Below are 20,824 nucleotides of genomic sequence, written 5' to 3'. Positions count from 1 at the left end.
TGAGAAAATATACAACCGTGTAGCTGAAAGTGCTAAATACTTTTTTTTAAAAATATGAATGCATTACTCAGCTGTGAAGGGGAAATGGCTGAAATATTCATGAGTCTACATACCTGTCTAGATTTAATTTAATCAAAAGAAACGGTACAGATTAGAGTATCTGATTAACAATACAACACAGGATATCCTCTAAAAGGGTTTTTGTGGAATAACAGTTTCAGTTTTTTCAGAGAGACGTACGATTGTTCCAGACACCCAGGATCTGAAGTACTGCAGCAGAAGTTCCTAATAGCGGCCGTTGTACATGCTTGGTGCTTCACTGGCCAGCTGCAGAAAGCACAAAACATTACTGATGTGCAGGAGTTTGGGGTGTTTGTGGTTTATCATATGACACGTTACTTACTGCAACTGATGCCTTGATGGCTTGAAGCTGGAAGAAAACTTTACTTCCTTCCTCTGGGCACACAGTCCTTATGTCATCTTTAGACATTTCCAGAAGTCCTCTTCCCGTCAGCACCCCGAGGCTTGCAACAGTGCTATGCAAAAGGAAGGGGGATATGCATTTTTCTTTTAGTCTGAAAACATTTCAACTACAGAATAAACATCTCAAAACTTGGTGCTTACATTTTGGAGAAACCTTTGTACTGAAGCCAGGCTTTCACCTCTGCAGGCGTGGAGTGCATGTTCAAAGTCATTGGGTTACGATTGTCCCACTGGGAGTGAAAGTGGAAATGACAAACTACTGCATATGGATGGTGTTATACATGTCTCTCAGCAGACCTAAATGTTACTTTACTCACTGGTAGACTATCCTCTGGTCCACCCTCACTCATCGGCTCCAAAACATTCTGGGGAACATAGCCTTTCTCATCACTTGAGTTGCGAACAAGCCACCATTGCTTGGATTTTTTAACCACCTACAAAACATGCATATCTCAAAGAAGTGAATGTAAAAACAGCTATAATTATGGATGTGGTACATAAATTGTATTTTGATATAACTTGCAAAAGCTAAAAGTTTTTGAAGTCTAGATAGATAGCAGATGTTCTTATGAGTTGATGTTGCCCTAAAGTCTAAAAGCAAACAGACAAATAAGTATCCAAACTATGGAGAGATGAATATCCGAATGGGTTTTTTCTGACTTTACAATGCAGCACAATGGTTTTTATGGCAGTTAGAAAAACTCCTGCAAGTATGGCTGACATGAAAAAAATATTTAAATGGCATGTAACAGATTTTATTTTAGACTTTTTTTGTTGTTGAACAGTTAATTACCAATGGTTGTGTTTGTAATTGTTACTGTAACATGTTTTGTCTTCTTACCTGAACCACCTCTCCCTTCATTATACTCAGCTCTTGGTTGTTTCTGGCCATAAAGTTGTATATGACGTTCATGTACAGTGGCGGTTCATTGGGGCTGAAACAGCAGTAGACAAACACACTTTTTTTAAAGAAATGATCATAACTAAAGAAAAGCATAGCAAGAACAGCAGTCAAAAACTTGATTGTGCAGCTTTGTGTGTTGTTGTATGGCAAAGCCTACCGGGCACTCCATGGACCATTAGACGTAGGCTGTTATTTAAAAAAAAAACAAAAAAAAAAACATTGTAATTAAACTTAAGATGGACCAGGAGATGGTATTTTCTCAAGAGACATGTTTATTTCTTTTGCTCCGCAAACTAGCACTTTAACTGGTAACTGACACTTCAAAACCCCATCGTCTTTAGTATCAACTTCAACAACTTTTAACATCAAGTTAATAGTTAACTGAGAAGCTGAAAGAAGATTAGAAATGCTGTTATCTATTTGTGAAAGACCACTGAGGCAGGTGAAATGTTAAAAGGTGAATTTTTCTGCTCATTTAAGTATCAAACTTATTGCTGAAGCTTTTAAGGAGACAGAGTAGGACCACGATTGCTCCAATAAACTGGTATAATATGAATATGTACTCTTATTTGCTGAATCTCCAAGTTAAAGGTGTTGGTATACAACTACCTCCTCCGGCCGCTGCTGCATTGGTATGGTCGAGTAGCTTGGGCCCTCATTCATTTGTCCATCAGGTCTGTCAGCAGGGAAACGCTGGCTGTTGCTTCTGCTTATTGGGTTGTTGTGATGAGGGGCTGAGGAAGACATATGAATGGGTGGAGGTGGCTGCCAGCCATTATAGAACTCTGGGATGTAGGGTGGGACATCTTCTGGCCAGTTAGACCTGGAAGGAAATTGGAGGCCATTAAGCTGTAATAAATGTTTTAAACATTATTACTTTTTTTCTTTTAACTTTAAATGTAAATAAGATGTTGATCAATGAATTTTTAACCAGATTATTTGACATGTGCATGCATGACTGAATTTGAAAGAGAAAGACTATAATTTGGTGTGTGTTTAATTAAAAATGGTTGGGTTTTGTCTTTGCATCTGTGAAGAGTTGTTTTTAATGTGTCAAAGTAATTTTCATGTAAAACACTTGTGTTGTTTTTTTTGTATGAAAAATGCCTTATAAATAAAATTAGATTTTTTTTTTTTTTAAATAATTATAAAAAAATTTCCAAGTATCAAATCAAATCAAACTTTATTTGTATAGCACTTTTCGTGCTTAAAAACAATACAAAGTGCTTTACATTATAAAACAATTTACATCAAAATAGATAAAAATAGATAAAACACTAACACACATACACATCCCCTTTCACCCACCCACAACCACCCTCACCCGTGCCCTATTTGCCCTGTAACAGTTAAAAGAAGTTGAATGGCCAGGTGCATTTGTACCAGATGTGCACCAGATAAGGAAACGATATTCTCAGGGAGCCTCTACACAAAGGGCTACCCCCAACCAAGACCACCCAGGCCATCACCATGGGGGCCACCCGGGTCCGGGCAGACAGGACCCACGCCACAACCGTAAGGCTGCAGCGCTGGATCCCAACCCACCAGACAGGGACAGCCCCCACTGCAACACCCATGCAGTCAGAGCAGGGGCAGCCCTTGGTGAAGAGGACCCCAATGAGGAGAGAGCTGGAGCGAAAACAAAAATAAAATCCATTTAAAAAATAATAAAATAATAAAATCTATACTAATATGTAAATAAATATATAAATAAATCAAATTAACTAAAAAGATGTAAATCAATATATAAAATATATAAATAAATAAAATTAACTAAAAAGAAGAATAAATATGGGTTAATATAAGAATGTTAAAACTCAGTTATAAGCTAAACTAAAAAGGTAGGTCTTGAGCATTTTTTTTAAAAACATCAACAGTCTCTGCAGCCCTGAGGCCCTCAGGCAGGCTGTTCCATAGGCGAGGCCCGTAATACTGAAATGTGGCCTCGCCATATGTTTTGGTACGAACTTTAGGAAGAACTAAAAGGCCAGTACCTGAGGACCTCAGGGTCCGCGAGGGTTCATACCTTAAAAACAGATCAGATAAATAAGAAGGCCCAAGACCATTAAGACATTTATAAACCACTAAAAGAACCTTAAAATCAATCCTGAAATGCACGGGGAGCCAATGCAGCGACTTTAAAACTGGTATAATGTGTTCCCGCCCCCTGGTCCTTGTCAGAACTCGTGCCGCCGAGTTCTGCAGTAGTTGTAAACTAGAAATACTCTTTTTGGGAAGACCAGAGAGCAGGGCATTACAGTAGTCTAGTCTACTAGAAATAAAAGCATGCATTAGTACCTCCGTGCTGGCAAGAGAGAGAAATGGGCGGACTCTGGCGATGTTTTTAAGAGGATAAAATCCTGTCTTTGTAACATTTCTGATATGTTGAATAAAATTCAGCTCAGAGTCAAAAATAACACCCAGATTTCGTACACACTGGGAGGATTTAAAACTCTGCAGTTTGCACGAAATGATCTCTCTCTTGTCTTCAGGACCGATGATTAAAACTTCAGTCTTGTCCTGGTTGAGCTGTAAGAAGTTCTCTGCCATCCATGACTTTATATCTAAAATACAGTTTAAAAGGGTGTTAACTGGCTCCAGGTCATCAGGAGACACGGCGATGTAAAGCTGTGTATCATCAGCATAGCTGTGAAAATCAATGCCGTGTCTCCTGATGACGTCCCCAAGTGGCAACATATACAGATTAAAAAGTAATGGGCCTAAAATTGATCCTTGGGGAACCCCACATTTTATTTTATGGTGGTTTGTCCTAAAACCAGACTGACATTTTTCTAAGATATTATTCCTGTTTAAAAACTCATTTAGCTGAATAAAAACAACTTTTTCTATCATTTTACTAAGAAACGGCAAGTTGGATACAGGTCTGTAGTTATCAAGAATGTTGGGATCCAGATTACTCTTCTTCAGAAGGGGCTTCACCACCGCTGTTTTAAAGGCGGTGGGGAAGACACCCGTCTGAAGAGAGGAATTTATTATAAGTAAAAATTCAGACTCAAAGAAGCCATAAAATTTCTTGAACAGTGATGTGGGAATAGGGTCTAAAAGGCAGGTTGTTGGGTTCAGCTGGGAGAAAACTCGACCAAGCATCTTTGTATCAACCAGGACAAAACTCTCCAGCTTCTCTTCGGGTAAAAACAATGCTTCAGATCTGTTAAAATCAACACTGCATTTAGATAAAAGACCGAAGTAGTAGAGTAGAAGTAGTAGTAGTAGTAGTAGTAGTAGAAGTAGGCTATTTATCCCCAGTTAATGACAAAAAGTGTGAGAGAGGTTGTTCATGGTGATAAAGATGGCATTCCTGGAAGGGGTCCTCTGAAGTCTACATACTTTGCTCCAAAAAGCCCTTTAAACAGATTTGTGAGATATTTAGGACTATTTACAAGATATGAAAAATGCCAGACAGATAAAGTCAACTCTTTCTGAAAAACTGATATGTTGACAGAGCAATATATGTGCTAGGTTAACTAAAACAAGTTCACTCTGTTTGTAGTGCTGAACTCAGATTCCTCAAAAGACAGAGTAAGTAGAAATAGACTGTTTATTTAATATGAATGCATGTGTGTGTCTCCTCTGCTGCTTTCTGCTGACACAGAAGAAACTGTAAAAGAGCAGAGACTGTGAAATATGCCAGTCAATCATTTTTCCACAACTTAAAGGAAAATAACCTCTGATCTGTTTTTACACATCAGCAGTGAGAGTGAGTAAAGTTCAGCTGTGTCAGGGCAGGCATGGTACATATATAATTGATAGGCTGCATGTGGTGTGTATAAGTCAAAGTAGGAATGAATTGGTTTTCCTTACTTGGAAATGTTCCAACAGTCTCCCAAAGACCTCCACAGGGCATCCTCGTCTGGGCTCACAACCTGACTGAGCAGCTGCACAGCTGTCTCTGTCAGCAGAGGGGAGACCACAGTGGGAGGCATGTCTGCTGGATACAACGGAACTATCTGTGGGACAGTGAAGCGTGTGCTGTCACAACTAAAACAAACCAGATATAAGAAGTCTACCAAAGAATTATATTAATTATATTATGAAGAGTTTACCGTGCCCAAATAATTGAAGAAGATGTGCACGTAGTCAGGAGCACTGGGGCTGCTGAGAGCCCCATCCAGCTGGCCCTGCAATGCAACGAGTTGTTCTGCTGCACTCACACGTATCACTCAAAGATGTCTATCCATATTTTTTCAACTCATTCCAATTTTATAATCTATGGAGACTGAACAAGTACATACCAGAAGATTAAACCCATATTTGATTTTCTGGAGAAAGGCGACATAGTCAACCCATGATGGCAGACTGGGATTTGGCTCTGCTGTAGAAGCACACTTGCAATAAACACTTAGAAAACACCATCATCTCTGGGGAACCACTTCATGTTGTCCCTCATGAAAATGTCATTTGTTTGATAAACTGACTAAACATATTACCATTTTTCTTAGACTTCTTTTTCTTATTCCCACTTTTTTTCTTGTTTGTTTTCTGTTGTGGAACGGGTGCATTTGTTGATGCCAACACTTCCCCAATAAAGATCTCCAAATCATCTAGAACATGGTTTAAAATCTCCTAAAGATATCAATAAAAAAAAGACATGGATTAAAACTCTTGGAAACATATAAAAAAAAGTATATTTGCTTTGAGGAGCTGGACGATTTCAGACCTAACATGATCATTTCTCTCAAACTGATCAGATATAGCAACACTGACCGTGTTCCTCTCTGTGACCGCTCTCTCAGAAACCATGTCTGGACTGCTCTGGAATCCACGAGGATCTGCGTAATGCAAGGTCTCTTCTTGTGGAGTGAAAGTGGGTGGGGGAGCCATGTACTCTAATTGGAAATGGGGTAAAAATGGAAGAGTATGTTGACATAGTCTAAAGAAGTGAATTTCTTATTTGAAGATAAATCCACAAATAGTTTAAAGAAGAAATAAAAAATAAAAAAAATAAAGAAAATAGAGTTAGATCAGCAAATTTGCTGATGGGGGGGGGGGGGGGGGGGGGGATGATGATAATTTATCTTTTTTAAATGCTCTGAGTGTACCTGGCTCTCTGCTGTTCCACTGTGGGGCCATGTGGTCTGGTGGAGGTGGGATCCTCTCTTGCTGTACAGGACGGGCCCCACCATGCCGGAAGTTTCCTGAAGCTTGCTGACCAATGATGTTCTCAAGATTGCTCCTGCAAACATAAACAGACAGCAGTGAGCATTTAATCTCTACCTTTGTCCTTTCTCTGCTATCTCATATTTCTTTTAACACTGTACCTGATGTTAGAATGCTCTCGATGTGGGTCCAAACTTCCACCTCCTCTCTGCATCGACTTATCCAGATCACTCTTAATGATCTCTGCCTGGTAAAACATACCTGCTTTTACCTTCTCTCTTCCAGTATGTGACATCAGAACTTCAGATGCTAGTTACAAAAACGTCCTTTTCAAACAGGGACTCACCCCTGTTTCCTCGCACTGGAACATATAAACCAGTGGGACACGTTTGCTGTGGTCCTGAACGGTTACTGTTAGCAAAGAGTTGTAGGTGCAGCTGTCCAGCACAGCTCTGGTTTCCATGATACAATTCAAAGGCATCGACTCCAGCTCTGCCTGTAGGATCAGAATAATAATATCATTAAAGCAAGATCTGTTCAGTTTAATCTTAAAAAAAAAAAAAAAAAGATCATTTATTTACAAAGATTTTGAGGGAAATTTATTTCTAACTAATTATAAAAGTGAATTGTGGAAGAAGTCAGTTTTTCTGTAAGGGTGATGACTAACTTTGGTTTCAATGTCACTGAGCAGAAGATTTCCTCCCTGAATCTCCATGATCATTTGTTGAGGCCACAGCTGGCCTTTGCCATCCAGCATTTTCAGCCTGGCCACGCAATCGTTCATTGTTTGCACCTCTTGGCCATCCAGCTCGCAGGTGAACAGATGCTGCAGGGAGGAGGGTTGTAAATGAAGAGTTAAAAGCTGCACTGTTAGTAAAGTGGTATTTCACCTTGCATGTAATAGATTTCATACCTCCACTCTGACTTGAAAGTTGTCTGGTTGTCTGTTGAGTAACTCAGAGTACTCCTTTCTCTGCACTGATGTAAAGAACATGTTTAAAAACACTTTTTTTTTTTTGCTAAATTTGCATTGAAATGTGTTTGTTTTGTGTTTGAACATACTGTATATGGATCTTCCACTGGGTCTGAACATGCCATTTCTCTGGAAAGGCAAACTTTTAGGGTCATCTTGTTGGAAATCCCTCCTCTGTTGAGGGAAGTCTTCCTGTGAGAAACCCCTTTACAAAAACAAGAGGTAATATAAACAGGTAGAGTGTTGTACATGAATCAGTTGTGCAGCTTGAGTACATTGCATGCCAATAAAACCACCTTAGTCACCAACATAGCAACCTGCAGATATGCTATCAAAAGTCAACAACTCATTCAGAGTAGCTGCACCGTTACTATAGCACGGTTTTGTTTTAGCTTAAATGGGTGTGAACAGTTATGCAGAAGGTTGTAGAAAAAATCTCAGAACAGATCTGAATTTGTGAAACATGAACCTGATCTATTTACTTAACAGAGTAGGAGAATCGATTGGTGTTTCCCAACATCATGAATCACTTTTATCTTCAGTAGGAATCACTCAGAAACCAAATTGATCTGAAAATACAAGATGTTTTTCATATTGACAAAATATAAACAGCCAGCTGTAGCACAGTTTCTTGTTCTGATGAAAGGCACCCTCACTGGAAAAGACAAAGCAGTTGCAAGAGATGTGGATAGACATGAAGCCTTTGTGACTTTTTGGTTTTCAAAATTGTTTCGCAGAAATCTGTGCTTATTTTATGTTTCTTTAATCTTTTGTTTGTAGCTAATTGTGAATAACTAAATGTTTGTTTTGGGGTTTTTTTTATTTCTATGCAGTTATCTTAAATTATTTCCTGTTTTGTAAGCAGTAGGCTTGTTTAATTTTCCCAATATAGCAACAGTTTATATTAATTAAAAGAAAAAAAAGCACACTATACGCCCAACATCCACCAGTTTCAGCTCAGCTGAGTCAAAGGTTCTGCTCTATATGTTGTGCTTATTCTGCAGTCTGGTGTTACGATATGTAAATTGGTCTTACTATATATAAATGTTATGTATATATCGGTGTGTGTGTGTTTATATATATATATATATATATATATATATATATATATATATATATATATATATATATAAAAACATGAGCCTTCATCAAGACAAGTTGCTTCCATTTTTCTGCTTGTGCTAATGCAATTGAAAATGATTTTACAGTTTGTTATTACAGTTTGTTTCATGGCAGAGGATATGAAACTGAATCTAGATGCAGGGGAGATTGGCACTGAGAGAACAAATTTTGTTAATTAGTGACAAAAGCTGCTCTTAATATCCTGTTTGTGATTAAACCAAAGTGTTGAACATTGAACTATCATGAAAATGTTTCCCTCCTCTCTACACAGGTTTAAATTAAAACTGGATGAGAATTTAGATATTGTCCCATTAGCTGATCTAAACAGGTTAATGGCATAAGTCTTAAAATCAAGGTTCAAAAATCAATTTAGGTCAGATTCAGCATGTCATTTTGATGTGCCACATACCTTCTCTACTGATTGTAGATCTGACTTGCTGGCAACACTCCACTTTCTGCAAGGGCAAACATACTAACAAGTCACTGTGCAGCCACAGTAAAGCGGTATTTCATCACCTTTCATTTTAACATCAAGTCACATTGACGCTGTAATATTTAATCCATTACCTTTCTATATCAGCTGTGCTCCAGTGTCATTGTTCATTACATTTCAAAGTATTTTCCACCAAGACTGAAAGATAGCATCTGTTCCTTGTCCAGCCGGTGGAGAAATTTTCATGACTTCCGTGAGAAGGAACAAGGATCAAAGTGCAACAGTTCGATGGGAGTGACAGATCCAGGGGGGTGGCTAAATTTGTCATTTAAAGGAAGGTAAAACACAGCAAATCTGTGGCTTGTTATGAGTCCAAAGGCTAAGTGCTGCCACACACAGCCCCATTCAGAGCGATCAAAGGTCTTAAGTGCTTTTCTGAAACCCTCAATTTACACAATATTTACAGCTGACATAACCTAACATATCGTGGCTTTAAACAGAAAGCAGTGCAGAACTGATCAAAATGATAGATTAAATAAAAAAATAAACCAGTTTTTGATGAATAAGGGAACCATTTATTTCATCATGTGGTGACATGTAAATACTGTACACACCCATATTGACAGAGAGCATTTTTAATGAGAAATAGTTTATTCTATAAAGAAAAGTTGCGTCTCGTCTTGTGACATTAGTTTAGGGGTTTTGTAGTCTTCTCTAGAGATGGTCGGTTTAGGCTGTAGCCTTCGCCTGGGTGGCCTTGGCCAACACCTTGAGGTCTGAGATGCACTTGGCGATGCTTTCTTTCTCCTGGAAAACATCAACAATTGGAAAGAAAGAAAAGAAATAGATGTTAGAGTCTAAGAACTGGTCAAACGTCAAGTTAGAGACATGTTAGCCAGCAAAGACACAATTCTATCTCAAATTTGTAAGAGGTTTAAAAAAAACACACTCTTGGAAATTTTTTGCCCATTTAGACAGATAAATATTTTAAATTTTGCTAAATCCAACAAAATTTCCACAAACAAATATTTTATTAATTCAAGAATAGACATTGAAAAGAAAATATTTGCTCCAAAAAACAGGGGCAAAATAGGAGCACAGCAGGAAATATCTTAATCAAACTTATCTAGTATCTGAGCCACCACGGTAAATAAACAGTAAAACAGCTCGATAGCAGAAGAGGCTCTTATCTATATTGTACACAATAACTTCAGCTTCTCACCACAATACAGTGTTTTTTTTTTTTTATTTGTACTGATAGTCATGAGTTCTCTGGTGGCTTTGACACTAAAATAAGACTGACCTGCTGTGGGGTAATGCTGCCAATGACGTTCTTCTCCACCCAGTTGACCATGTGCTCCTGCTCCATCTGACGGTGGAGGTTCTGCACAGCAATCTGATAGTCCAAGCGCCTCTTTACCTCATTGGTCACCATGTGTAGCCTTTCTCTGTAGTTGGTCTCCAACAACATAGCCACATTGTTCTGTGAGCAGATAGAACATCAAATATGTTTAGCCTGGAGAGTAAAACCCAGAACTGTGCAAACTTTCTCGCCTTTTTCTAAAGAAGAAAGAGGCATGTGATTCATCTAAATTTAATCCAAAGCATGTGAACAAGCACAATCATTCACTTCCAACCATAAATCCCCCCTCTTTTTCCTAGAAAGTTTTTCATGTCTTCAAGGCTGAAAATGCAGAAACCCCAAACTAATAATGCCTTTGATAATTAGCCTACATGAAAAACTTTTATTTCTTCCTAAAGCACACCAATATGACAAGTGCTTACACACTTCTTTTTAAATCGGTTACCAAGTTCGCAAATGAAAAGTATTGTTCCAGTTCATGATACATAGCATCTGTTGGTCTAATGGTTAAGTGCAAGAAAAGATCTTTTAATCAAAAATGCATCTGTGGTCTCAAAAAGTTTAGAATTTCCTGCATCCATATAAGGCGTTCAAACAAGTGTCTATGTGGTACCAGTGTAGCTTTGTACCACCCATGTTTATCCTTATACAAAGTTTCTAAAATCCTCTGATAATGGATTGTGATATTGTCATATGCATATCTAACCTTAACATCATAATGCACAACCCGTGTTGTCTCTTATGTCTACCTTAGGGCTGCTCAGAGAGGAACTCCTTAATTAGAGCAATAACATTTTCCCAGCAGTGGACCTGATGTTAGGATAGAAAAATGTGTCCCTTCTTACTGAAACACATCACTATTATCTTCTATGATTTCCCCCCTTTGGCTATGCACTAACAGCTTCCAGTATCAGTAACCGACCATCTTCATTTCAGTCATTGCCCAGCTTCATCATGTTGTGGTAGTTTTAACTTGTTGCCACTAGAGGTTAGTAAACAGCCTTGAAGCTGAAGGTCACAGCTGTCAACATATGTATAAATATGTATGTGTAAATATGTATGTTGCAGCACGTCATGATTTAAAACAACAGGAATTATAGTGCAAAAGGTCAGTGCTGCTTACCCTCTTGGCATCAAAGAGCATCGATCTTCCCTCTACTCTCCACTGTTCCTTCTTCTCATCTTCAATGGCCTGAGCTAGACCGGAAATTGAAAGGTCCTTCACCTCCTGAGCCCTAGCCACTTTGTCCTGAAGGGAAGGATGAAGGGAACAGAAAACAAGAATACAGGAGGATTACAAGAAAGACCGGGAAGGTTGTATATCAAATTGAATGACTGATTGTTGTTCAGAAAAACATAAGATTAAACTAAAATAAATAAAAACCCTTAAACATCCACACTGTCAGAATACTAATATGCCTTATTCCAAACAAACAGAACAAAAACAAACATGCCCATTCTGTTGCCAACCTACTTCATTCACTTTGTCAGCAAACGCTGCAACACTTGGACCAAATTTCTTGACACCATAGATGATGACAGCACAAATGGAGGCGGCAGCAAAGGTCTCATGGTTGATGACGTATATTTCCTTTGAAAGCATGTAGAGGAGAAGCCCAGTACCCAACATGTAGGGTCCTATTTAGGAAAAAAAAAAAAACAGTTTTTCATCAACTTAGTCATACCTTTCAGGACTACAATGACAGATAGCAGTTCTTTGCTGAGAGAATAACTGATGCGAGTGATCCTACACACTTTGCAGTCAATTGAGAGATTGTATTTTTACTCAGGAGGATTTTTAGGAACAGAGATAAAAAAAAAAAAAATCTTGCATCTAGCAGAAGACTACTGACCTGTGACACCAGTTTTTGGATACAACAGCTCAAAAATCTCTTCTGGGAAGATCCCATGGCGTACTTTTCCCCCCTTCTCTGGCAGGGGGGGCACTGGGGCCAACCTCTGGGATGATGTGTGCAGGGAGCGAGACGCATGCACAAGACTAAAATAGACAATAATATCAATTGTTTTTAAGGGAAAGAAACTCAACACAATTATCATCCTTTAGTTAGTCATTAGTAGTATGTTGGTATCAAAGAAATAAAAAAACAACATTCTACTAGTTTGAAGGGCCAGGGGGCTGCTGCAGGCACTTTGCCCAGTTAATCTAGACTTTATACCGGCTGCCAACATCATTTACAGCTCAAAGTTGGGTCGGACTAAAAAACAAATGCAAATATTTGGGAATGATTTTCGGTCATTTAGGCCCAATTAATAATATTGGGAAGCTTTTAGTGCAACTAACAAAAAGCTTCTATCTGTACAAATTTAATGGAATCAATTTCTAATCCAGTCTACTTCATCGCATACCTAATTGTGTTTTCTTGCCATTACTGTGTATTGGAGTTGCATTTTTACTTCAACAAATAAAAATCCAAAGCTTAAACGTTGAAACGCACCCAACAGCAGTTATCAAGTTTGCACAATATTTCTCACCTAACTGAAATACATATGAATTGCATGAATGTGGAGCATTCAACAGCTGAAATAAGTACATCATTGACACTAAGACATATAAGTCAGAGTCCTCTTCTCCTCCCTGTCCAACCGTAGGGAAAACACTTTTATAACAAAGAAAAATTTTTGTTACTTACCCTGCTCCAAAAGAGCCACAGCCTTTCAGGGAGCTGGCTGCAAATAGACAAGAGATCGCAATTAAAGTTAGTTTCCATTAATGCCTACATTGATCTATTTTACAGATTAATTAACAGTTCAGAATAATTTATGGGTGTATTAGTATTTGCATTTACTAATATAGAACACATTAAATGATGTAGGTTCACACACATCCAAATATACCAGTTGCTCTTGCAACTGATAGCACTAGATACACCAAACCCAGGCAGAATTTTAAGCAGTTTTACACTACCAAATTTTGAGTAGATGGAAAATATGGCACTCTAAGAGCAGGATGTCATGTTTATGTTGTAAAATCATCTGAACTAGCCGTCAATGTGGGAACATTTGCAACTGTGCACCTCTAACGCTGGCTAATATAATATAACGTAGCCTAGCTAAAATCAATCAGATATTAGATAGCAAAAATCTATACACATTGAAAATACTTGTCCAATAGCTGTTAATAGAACCCTACATCTGCAACAGCCTCATGGAAAATACATTATCTATACTGAAATTTGCTAAAGCTATCTTGCTTATAATAGCCAGACTAGCTAGCATGTCATTCAGCGTGCGGCCTTCATTTTACCCTTCAGTTTATATTTACTTTGAAATTATACTTCTCCCACGTCACAATCTGGTCAAGCTGCAGATTAAGACTCATTGCTGACATGTCCAAGGGTAGCTTAATACATACCAGAGGCCAACACGAGTCTGGACAGCATTTTTAAAGGATGAAGTGCCTAGTTCTTGCTACACCGGGCACCCTTGTATCGGCCTCTCCGTGCCCTTCTGCAAAGAGCTGCAAGGATGGCGGAAACACGAGAAATCCGCATGAAACAACGCGAGATTTGGCTGGGGTTTAATAAAAACGTTCGCTAGATGGAGCTGCACACAAATAGACAGCTCTAAATACTTTTAAATATTTTTTTGTAATTTTAACAATAGTTTTTAAAGAAGAACACATGTAAAGAAAGAATCCCTCAACATGTGCATCTTGTTGCCACATATAAAGTATAAATCACTGTGTAACATTTGGATTGCAGCAATGAGACTGCTTCATCATTTAAGTCTGAACCTTTACTTTAAAAAAATAAAGTGAAATCCATAAATGGCAAGAAATACAGTATGTGTCATCAACATTAATTAACCCCTTGACCCACCAATGATCTTTTACATTCATTTTATTGTTTAAGCTTATCATTTACACTTGTAATTTAAACAACAATGTTGTGCTTAGCTAGAAAAACTAAGTGGACATATTTATGCTGTCTTTAAATTTAATTAGAATTGATAGAGATTACTCTCAGTGGCAGGAATTTGAGGTTAAACTTGATAAAAACAAAATTAGATGCTTTAAGCTAATTAACTATAAATGTCTGATTAGAAGTGAAAAAAAATTATATATATATATATATATATATATATATATATATATATATATATATATATATATATATATATAAAGTCAGACTTTCAATCTTAAAGTAACAGAGCACAGTTTTTTCTCCCAAATAAGAGTCATCCTGTTGGAGGGGGGGCGAGTTAAGTCTAACTGTAATCTTGGGGCCCACCCGTGTGTGGCATCATCAGTGTGGTGCGAGTGGCTTCTGAGATAGAGGAACATATGACGCTGTGCTTCTCTTTACTTCCTGTAAAGTTATGTTCAACAGAAACAGCTACATGTGAAAGAGCGAGAAAAACGAGAGAGCATTTGAGATGTGTGACAAAATGGATGACTTCCTGGCCACCTCTTGAGGAGTTTCCCCAACTGAAGAAGATGGCTCACAAAGTAAGCCTCATGATTTTCTATATTAGGCAGCATTTTGACTTTGAATTATCTTGCACTTGCACAACCTTAATCAACAGCTGCCAGGGCCTTCAGTCGTCTGTCAGTCATAGCTGTGGTGTCCAACGCTAAATGAACTGATCATTACTTTTTCCTAGAAAAATACTACTAAAGGAGTATTTTAGAGTTATACCATTGCAGCAGTAGTAGCATCCTGCATGGTTTACAGAATGTGTACATTTTTGGGTCACTTCTAGCATCCAAATAGCCAAAGATACATGCTGTTTGTTAGTTTTGTTTTTTACATACGCTGACAGCACACATCAACTTTGTGCTCACCTGTTGATACAGGTCACTAAATTTCCTCTGTATAGACGTTCAAAAGTCTCTTGAGATTAAAATGTTTGGAGTGTTTGTATGAAGGAACAATCTGCTGGTTCTAATTCTTTATTAAGTTTCTTTTTAATGCCTGGGCCCTCAAATTGCAGCTCCAAAGCATACAAATGGCTTATATTACTATAATTTTCAAAATAGCAGTAAATTGTATTATTAAAATGTAACTGCTTGCTTTAAACTCAATTTATTCTCTACAGTTTCATGCTACATGCCTTTGCAGCATACAGGCAACATAACAGCTTAAGGCGGTGCCATGGATGCCCTGACCATTAGTGGACTTCAGATCTTCCCAGAAAGAGAGTTTGACCAAAAAGTGGACATCAGAGCACAGAAACATGAGCACTTAAGAGGACGTAACAACGTGACTTCGTGTCGAAGCCCTACGAGAGACTTTGACTCAAGATTAATCAAGAATGAACTGAAGAATAAGAGGCAGCTGGAGTTTCTGAGGAGGAGGTCGGTGAGCCCAGAGAGGCCCAGCTCAAGGTGTAAAAACTGTTCTTCAAAGAGAAAATTTTCTCCAGAGATGTTTACATTTAGGCATCGTAGTTCAAGCAGCAAGTCTGAGACACTGCACACAAATACACAATATTCTCCCTCCTCTAATGGACGTCCGGTGAGGCTTCTAACGCCTGAGAGCAAAGCAGCAGAATATCCAAGCACTAGCAACTGGGTAGATGACATTTTGATATTATTTAAACTGTTTATGCCTTTTTTTAGGGCGAGTATGATTAGTACAGACATTCCTTTCCCTCCCCTCTTGTTTCCATAGGCTTCATTATGGTCAGAACCGATAACACTGACAGAAAAAGAGAAAGGTCAAGCAAGGCAGCAGTCATCTGTCTCAACACTACTGAAGATGGAATCAAGCCAGTACTGGATCCAAAGCATAAATAAAAGAGATAGTGTTATCAATGGTGAGATTCTTGCAAATATTTTGAATGAGCTCTGTTAACTGATAGATGATCTGTCTTACTACTAGAGTTGTTTTAAATGTTTCTCACAGTTCAACCTACAAGCATCAAAACAGTCGTCCAGACAGAAAAGACTCACCAAACATCATCAGTGCAGGCTGAGGATATTCGCCAAAAAAAGACATTTCGAGGGATAAGTGTGCAAACAGAGTAAGATTATTTTAAAGCAGATTTATCAGGTCCTTTGTTTTAATCTTATCTCCCCTTTAATCTCAGAGGTAGATTTGATCAGTACTTTATATTTCTCTCATGTTTCCTTTTACGCAGGTCCGGCCTTGTCACAGTCAAAGAATTAGTAAGTTTTAATTAAGCTCCCATTTTGATGACTGGTTAGTTTTTAGTAATTTAAGGGGATAACATGTCTTTTTTTCCCAGAGTATCTACATCAGAGCAATAGGCTATATTTTTTCTGTTAGAGTTTCTCATGTACCGTTAAAGTCTCTTTTCTCTCTCATATTAGGATCTTCAGAGACTATCTGACTATTTGCAGGTAAATCAAGCCAGTTTATCCTGACTGTAATAAACTACAGGTTTATGTAAACTGAAAGGAAGAAAATGAAAGAAATACTTTTAGATTAAGTCGTTATGTTCACCGTACTGCTGTGTTTTTGTCAGGAAGCCCTGTGGAGAGAAGAGGCAGTGAAGGAGAAACTGGCAACACTCCAGGAGAGCGTGACAAACTTAATAAACTCCTCAAACATAATATGGACAGTAAGAGTCTGTGTCTGTATGTGCAGCCTATTTACACACATCATAAACACCCAAAGTTTTTTTTTAGGGTTGTAGCCTCCAAATGCCATGCAGAACATGTCATTATTTTGTAGGGCTGTGCTCTTGCTAGTCTTTGTTCTTCTTTGATTGGTGTTTTACATCTTTGTCACAGTTATGTACCCAGCAGTTGATGTTCAGGAAGGCCTGTATAGTCTGTGGTTTGGAGCTTCCTGCTTCCGCTCTCGTTTGTAGGAGTGCAAGCTGTCGTTTATACACAGGAAGGGTGTACCAGTCTGACAGGAGCTATTATACATGCTATGCATCCTCATTATCACAGCTCCAGCTAATCTTCTTGTAATGAATGAGAGGAAAATCTTATGGTTTTAGGGTTTTTTTTTCTTTTCTTTTCTTTTTTGTTTCCACTGCTGCAAAGCTGTTTTAATTAATTAATTATTTTTCCATCTTAGTCAACTGTTTCATACTGAGGTGTGTTATCATCAGGGAGATTGCATGTTGTTTTCAGTCTGGTTCTGCAGCACATGTATACTCTAAGAGCTTTTTTGAGACTTGCTGATGCTGCCAGTTCCTGTTTGCACCTTAGACTGCAGTCTGTGAAACAACATGTCACAGTTATTGATGCATGAACCATTCATTTTCCACCTGCAGCTTACAGCATGATAGTCACACATTTCCTCTCTAACCCACACAGTCTCGCTGCAGTGAGGACCTACTGAGAAACAAGATCAAGACTCTGGAGGCACAGCTGCAAATCTGTCTGCAGGTAAGCAGAAGATAGCATTCAAGAGGGATTTTTAGCATTGTGTGTTTTATTGAATAATTCCTGCAAATGTTTTGTTCAGTCCTGACATGACTGAAGAGCTTTGCACTTCTCTGTGATTCTGCTTGCACCACTCTGCTTACCGTTCAAATATTTAGCTGCTGCATTGTGTTCCCTACAGAAGTTTCCAAAGGATGGAGTGAAAAAACTGGTGCATCAGATGGAGAAGCAAAGCATGAAGTATGAGGAAAAGGCCTTGGTTGCTTTGCAGAAGGCAACACATGAGAAAACCGAGGCACTCAGCAAGGCTGAAATACTACAGGTGAAAGAACAGACACACGTTTTTCCAGCTTGACCACAAAAATAACACAAAGTCATTTGGTATGCAGATACTTTATTTGGGTTGCAGTGACTCGTATGCAGATTTAACTCATTGTCAAGACTGCAGCTGATATTTTAAATAGGATTGTTTTGTTTCTTTTTTCTCCATCAGGAAGCACTAATCACAGCTAAGGCCGAGGCACTGAAGTGGCAGAGCCAATATGAGGAGCAGAGACTAAACTCTGGGCAACTATGGGAGAACCTGCGCCTCAATAATGAACAGCTGCTCAATCAAGTAGAGGTATCACTGGGACAAAGTGCTTGGTCAGATGTTTGAGAATCATTGTAATAAAATCTGTTTGTGTCCTGCTTAGCTTTCCAAATCCATGGAGATTAAGCTGATGGAGGAAGTGGCATCGTTGAGACAAGAAAAGCAAGATCTTCAGTACAACATTTCCCTACTGGAGGAGAACAACCAGACTTTAAGAGAGGAAATCCAGCACCTTCTAGGTAAGATGCTGGAATGTTTCTTCCTCGAGAGTAACATTAAGACTAAAACACTTACCTTTCTAAGACACATTTAACATTCTGCAATTATAGCATGGTTCACTTGTTTGAAACCCTTTCCATGTAATAGATGGCAGCGATGGGCCCCAGGATTTCTTGATGCCGCAGTTTCTGACATCACAGGAAGCAGAGCCGCAACTGACAGTGAGGAGAGACTCTCAGCTGGAGGAGGAGCTCCGACACACTCGGGAAAAACTCCACCTTAAAGAGAAAGAGGTAGACTGAACCCTGCCATGATAAAACTGTAGCATGTTGACAAGTTTCCAGTTATTTTTTGGATCCAAAAGTCAAACACAAAAATTACTACAAACAAATTTTTTAAAAATTGCATTTTATTTATTTATTTCTTAAAAAACAAGATGCACACACAGTGCTTCACAAATATGCTATTAAAGTTTTTCAGATGCATTCAGATCACAATGAAGGAATATAGAGTTTAGTTAAATAAAAACTCCCTATCACTAATTCCAAGTTTTGTTGCTTGGATTCTAAATATGTGGTAATAATGATCTGAATGTGTTTTCACTACATTACAGTTGTTTTAAGGATTTTATAGCTTAATATAATAAGTATGTTTGTGCTCAGTATAGCATGTGTGTGTGTGCAGTGTGAGGAGCTGCAGACAGAGCTGCATACGATGGAGCAGGAATGTCAGTCCAGCCAGACCAGGCTGTCGCAGTGCAGAGACGAACTCCGGCAGCTCAGCCACCGTCGCAGGAGACCAGTGAGTAGTGTGTTTTTGTGTGTCCTTACCAAGCTCAGAAAGTTAATTCTCCTTCACACTGACTGCCACCAGTTTTAACCTGTTTTAACTTCATGACCTTCACACTGATCACCAGAGCAGAAATGCAGATTTCAGCTCTCTGCTTGTGATATATTTGTTATGTATGTGAGTTGGATTTTTCTTTCCTTTCTGTTCAGATTCTGTGTGGCTCCTGGTGGACAGTGTGTATGTTCTTCCTCCTTCTCCTCATCGTAGCCGGGGTTGCCATGTTGTGGTTGTTGCATCCTCCTTTCAGGGAGCAAGCTGAAATCCTGTACTTGGATATAGAAACCAGAATTGAAGATTATCTCATGGAAATGGCCTCTCCTCGACACTCTGGCTGTTTTAGACCAATATGACCAGAGCACTTAGGATTTTTTTTCTTTTTTGTTATTGCTGGGGTTTTTTTTTTAATTATTTTGTTTTTGTTTGTTGTATTTACTGTTAGAACTTTTTTCTTTAAAACAAGACTTTTTTAGTGTGCATTTTGACTTTTTTTAATTCATGTCATTTTAAATTTGGAACTCAAAATTTGTGCTATGTGTTGTAATGACATGTGGTCATACCGTACATGTGTGCAGAGACATCAGGTGAATGTGTGTGATAAATGAAAAGCTGTCGTTTTCAGCTCAAAAGTTATAGTTTAAAAAAAAAAAGATTACCATGTACTGTAAGCTGATCTAGTGAGAAGTTTCATTTTAAAACATTAAGTTTGATGCAAACATCAAGAACAACCTGGACAGCCTTATTCTGTAGACTAAAAATGATATATTTTAGATGGCATGTCCCATTATGATGGGTATTGTCCATACTGCCTTGCTGATGTCTAACTTTAATGTTTTGCCATTATTAAAATAAAGGCAAAACATTACTAAATTCCTCCAAGCTGTTGTGGTGATGGAACAACATTGATTCTACAAAGTAGACTAATTGAGGAATTATTTTTTTCAGTCTTGTTTGAAAAACAAGAAAGGTGAGATGCAATGTCATACATGAATGTTTATTTAAAGGAATAAAAATATACTGTCACCAACAAATGCTGGGGTTTGTCAATTATTTTGAAAAGATTGTTTGACATCTTTGACATTATTATTATTAGTAGTAGTAGTAGTACATTTACTGAATGTTCAAGGGAAAAGTAGAAGAAACAATTGGAAGGAATTTAAGCAAATAAAACATTACTTATTCAGGTTCTTTTGATGATGTCCTGAAGCACCAAAGACTTCTAATGAACAATAACATATTTGCTATGTGCATTTTTTTTTACTGGCATTGCAGCTTTAAAATGACAAAAAAAGGGAAAAAATTGAGAAAGAGAATTAACCTTGGTGTAACGTTAAATGCTCATCTTAAATATGATTATCATGTCAGCTCAGTTTGTAACCTTATTGTAGAAAATTGTGATTGAAGATGGGTGGGGCCTTTTGACAAATTAAAGAATGTTGTAATAAAT

At 38.1% G+C, this 20,824-nt stretch overlaps 3 protein-coding genes across 3 annotated transcripts; 1 reads left to right on the top strand and 2 right to left on the bottom strand.

The window, feature by feature from the left end:
- Positions 1-285: 285 nt before the first annotated feature.
- On the bottom strand, positions 286-7,789 carry eps8l3b (EPS8 signaling adaptor L3b; the record flags this gene model as incomplete). Its single annotated transcript, XM_079238488.1, has 18 exons — positions 286-327; positions 404-536; positions 625-713; positions 801-917; positions 1,325-1,418; positions 1,545-1,573; positions 1,997-2,210; positions 5,210-5,355; positions 5,452-5,526; positions 5,641-5,733; positions 6,113-6,234; positions 6,448-6,581; positions 6,667-6,752; positions 6,852-7,001; positions 7,173-7,331; positions 7,419-7,483; positions 7,568-7,670; positions 7,775-7,789. The coding sequence occupies 18 exons, from the start codon at positions 7,787-7,789 to the stop codon at positions 286-288; spliced, it is 1,866 nt and encodes a 621-aa protein (XP_079094614.1).
- A 1,802-nt stretch (positions 7,790-9,591) lies between these two features.
- On the bottom strand, positions 9,592-13,906 carry atp5pb (ATP synthase peripheral stalk-membrane subunit b). The gene is made up of 7 exons (XM_079238660.1): positions 13,770-13,906; positions 13,048-13,084; positions 12,250-12,395; positions 11,871-12,034; positions 11,520-11,645; positions 10,337-10,516; positions 9,592-9,840 (listed from the first exon to the last, which is right to left on the bottom strand). Exons 1-7 carry the CDS (start codon positions 13,795-13,797, stop codon positions 9,763-9,765), a joined length of 759 nt encoding a protein of 252 aa, XP_079094786.1. The 5' UTR covers positions 13,798-13,906; the 3' UTR covers positions 9,592-9,762.
- An 861-nt stretch (positions 13,907-14,767) lies between these two features.
- Positions 14,768-19,893, top strand: traf3ip3 (TRAF3 interacting protein 3). The gene is made up of 12 exons (XM_079238486.1): positions 14,768-14,864; positions 15,455-15,743; positions 16,499-16,526; positions 16,692-16,721; positions 16,847-16,942; positions 17,652-17,723; positions 17,902-18,042; positions 18,214-18,342; positions 18,416-18,551; positions 18,679-18,824; positions 19,216-19,332; positions 19,530-19,893. The coding sequence occupies exons 2-12, from the start codon at positions 15,511-15,513 to the stop codon at positions 19,728-19,730; spliced, it is 1,329 nt and encodes a 442-aa protein (XP_079094612.1). The 5' UTR covers positions 14,768-14,864; positions 15,455-15,510; the 3' UTR covers positions 19,731-19,893.
- The last annotated feature ends 931 nt before the right edge of the window (positions 19,894-20,824 follow it).

Source organism: Telmatherina bonti (genome assembly GCF_933228915.1).
Source record: "Telmatherina bonti genome assembly, chromosome: 4".
Classification (NCBI taxonomy): Eukaryota; Metazoa; Chordata; class Actinopteri; order Atheriniformes; family Telmatherinidae; genus Telmatherina; species Telmatherina bonti.
This window is presented reverse-complemented; position numbering and strand designations above follow the sequence as displayed.

Bases quoted from the DNA above. Each gene is read 5' to 3' on its own strand.
- atp5pb (XM_079238660.1), bottom strand. From the start codon at position 13,797: ATGCTGTCCAGACTCGTGTTGGCCTCTG. The intron at 13,085-13,769 runs GTATGTATTAAG...GTCTATTTGCAG, and splicing joins CAGACTCGTGTTGGCCTCTG to CCAGCTCCCTGAAAGGCTGT. The intron at 11,646-11,870 runs GTAGGTTGGCAA...CCTTCCCTTCAG, and splicing joins TTGCTGACAAAGTGAATGAA to GACAAAGTGGCTAGGGCTCA.
- traf3ip3 (XM_079238486.1), top strand. From the start codon at position 15,511: ATGGATGCCCTGACCATTAGTGGACTTCAGATCTTCCCAGAAAGAGAG. The intron at 17,724-17,901 runs GTAAGCAGAAGA...TGTTCCCTACAG, and splicing joins AGCTGCAAATCTGTCTGCAG to AAGTTTCCAAAGGATGGAGT. The intron at 18,043-18,213 runs GTGAAAGAACAG...TTTCTCCATCAG, and splicing joins GCAAGGCTGAAATACTACAG to GAAGCACTAATCACAGCTAA.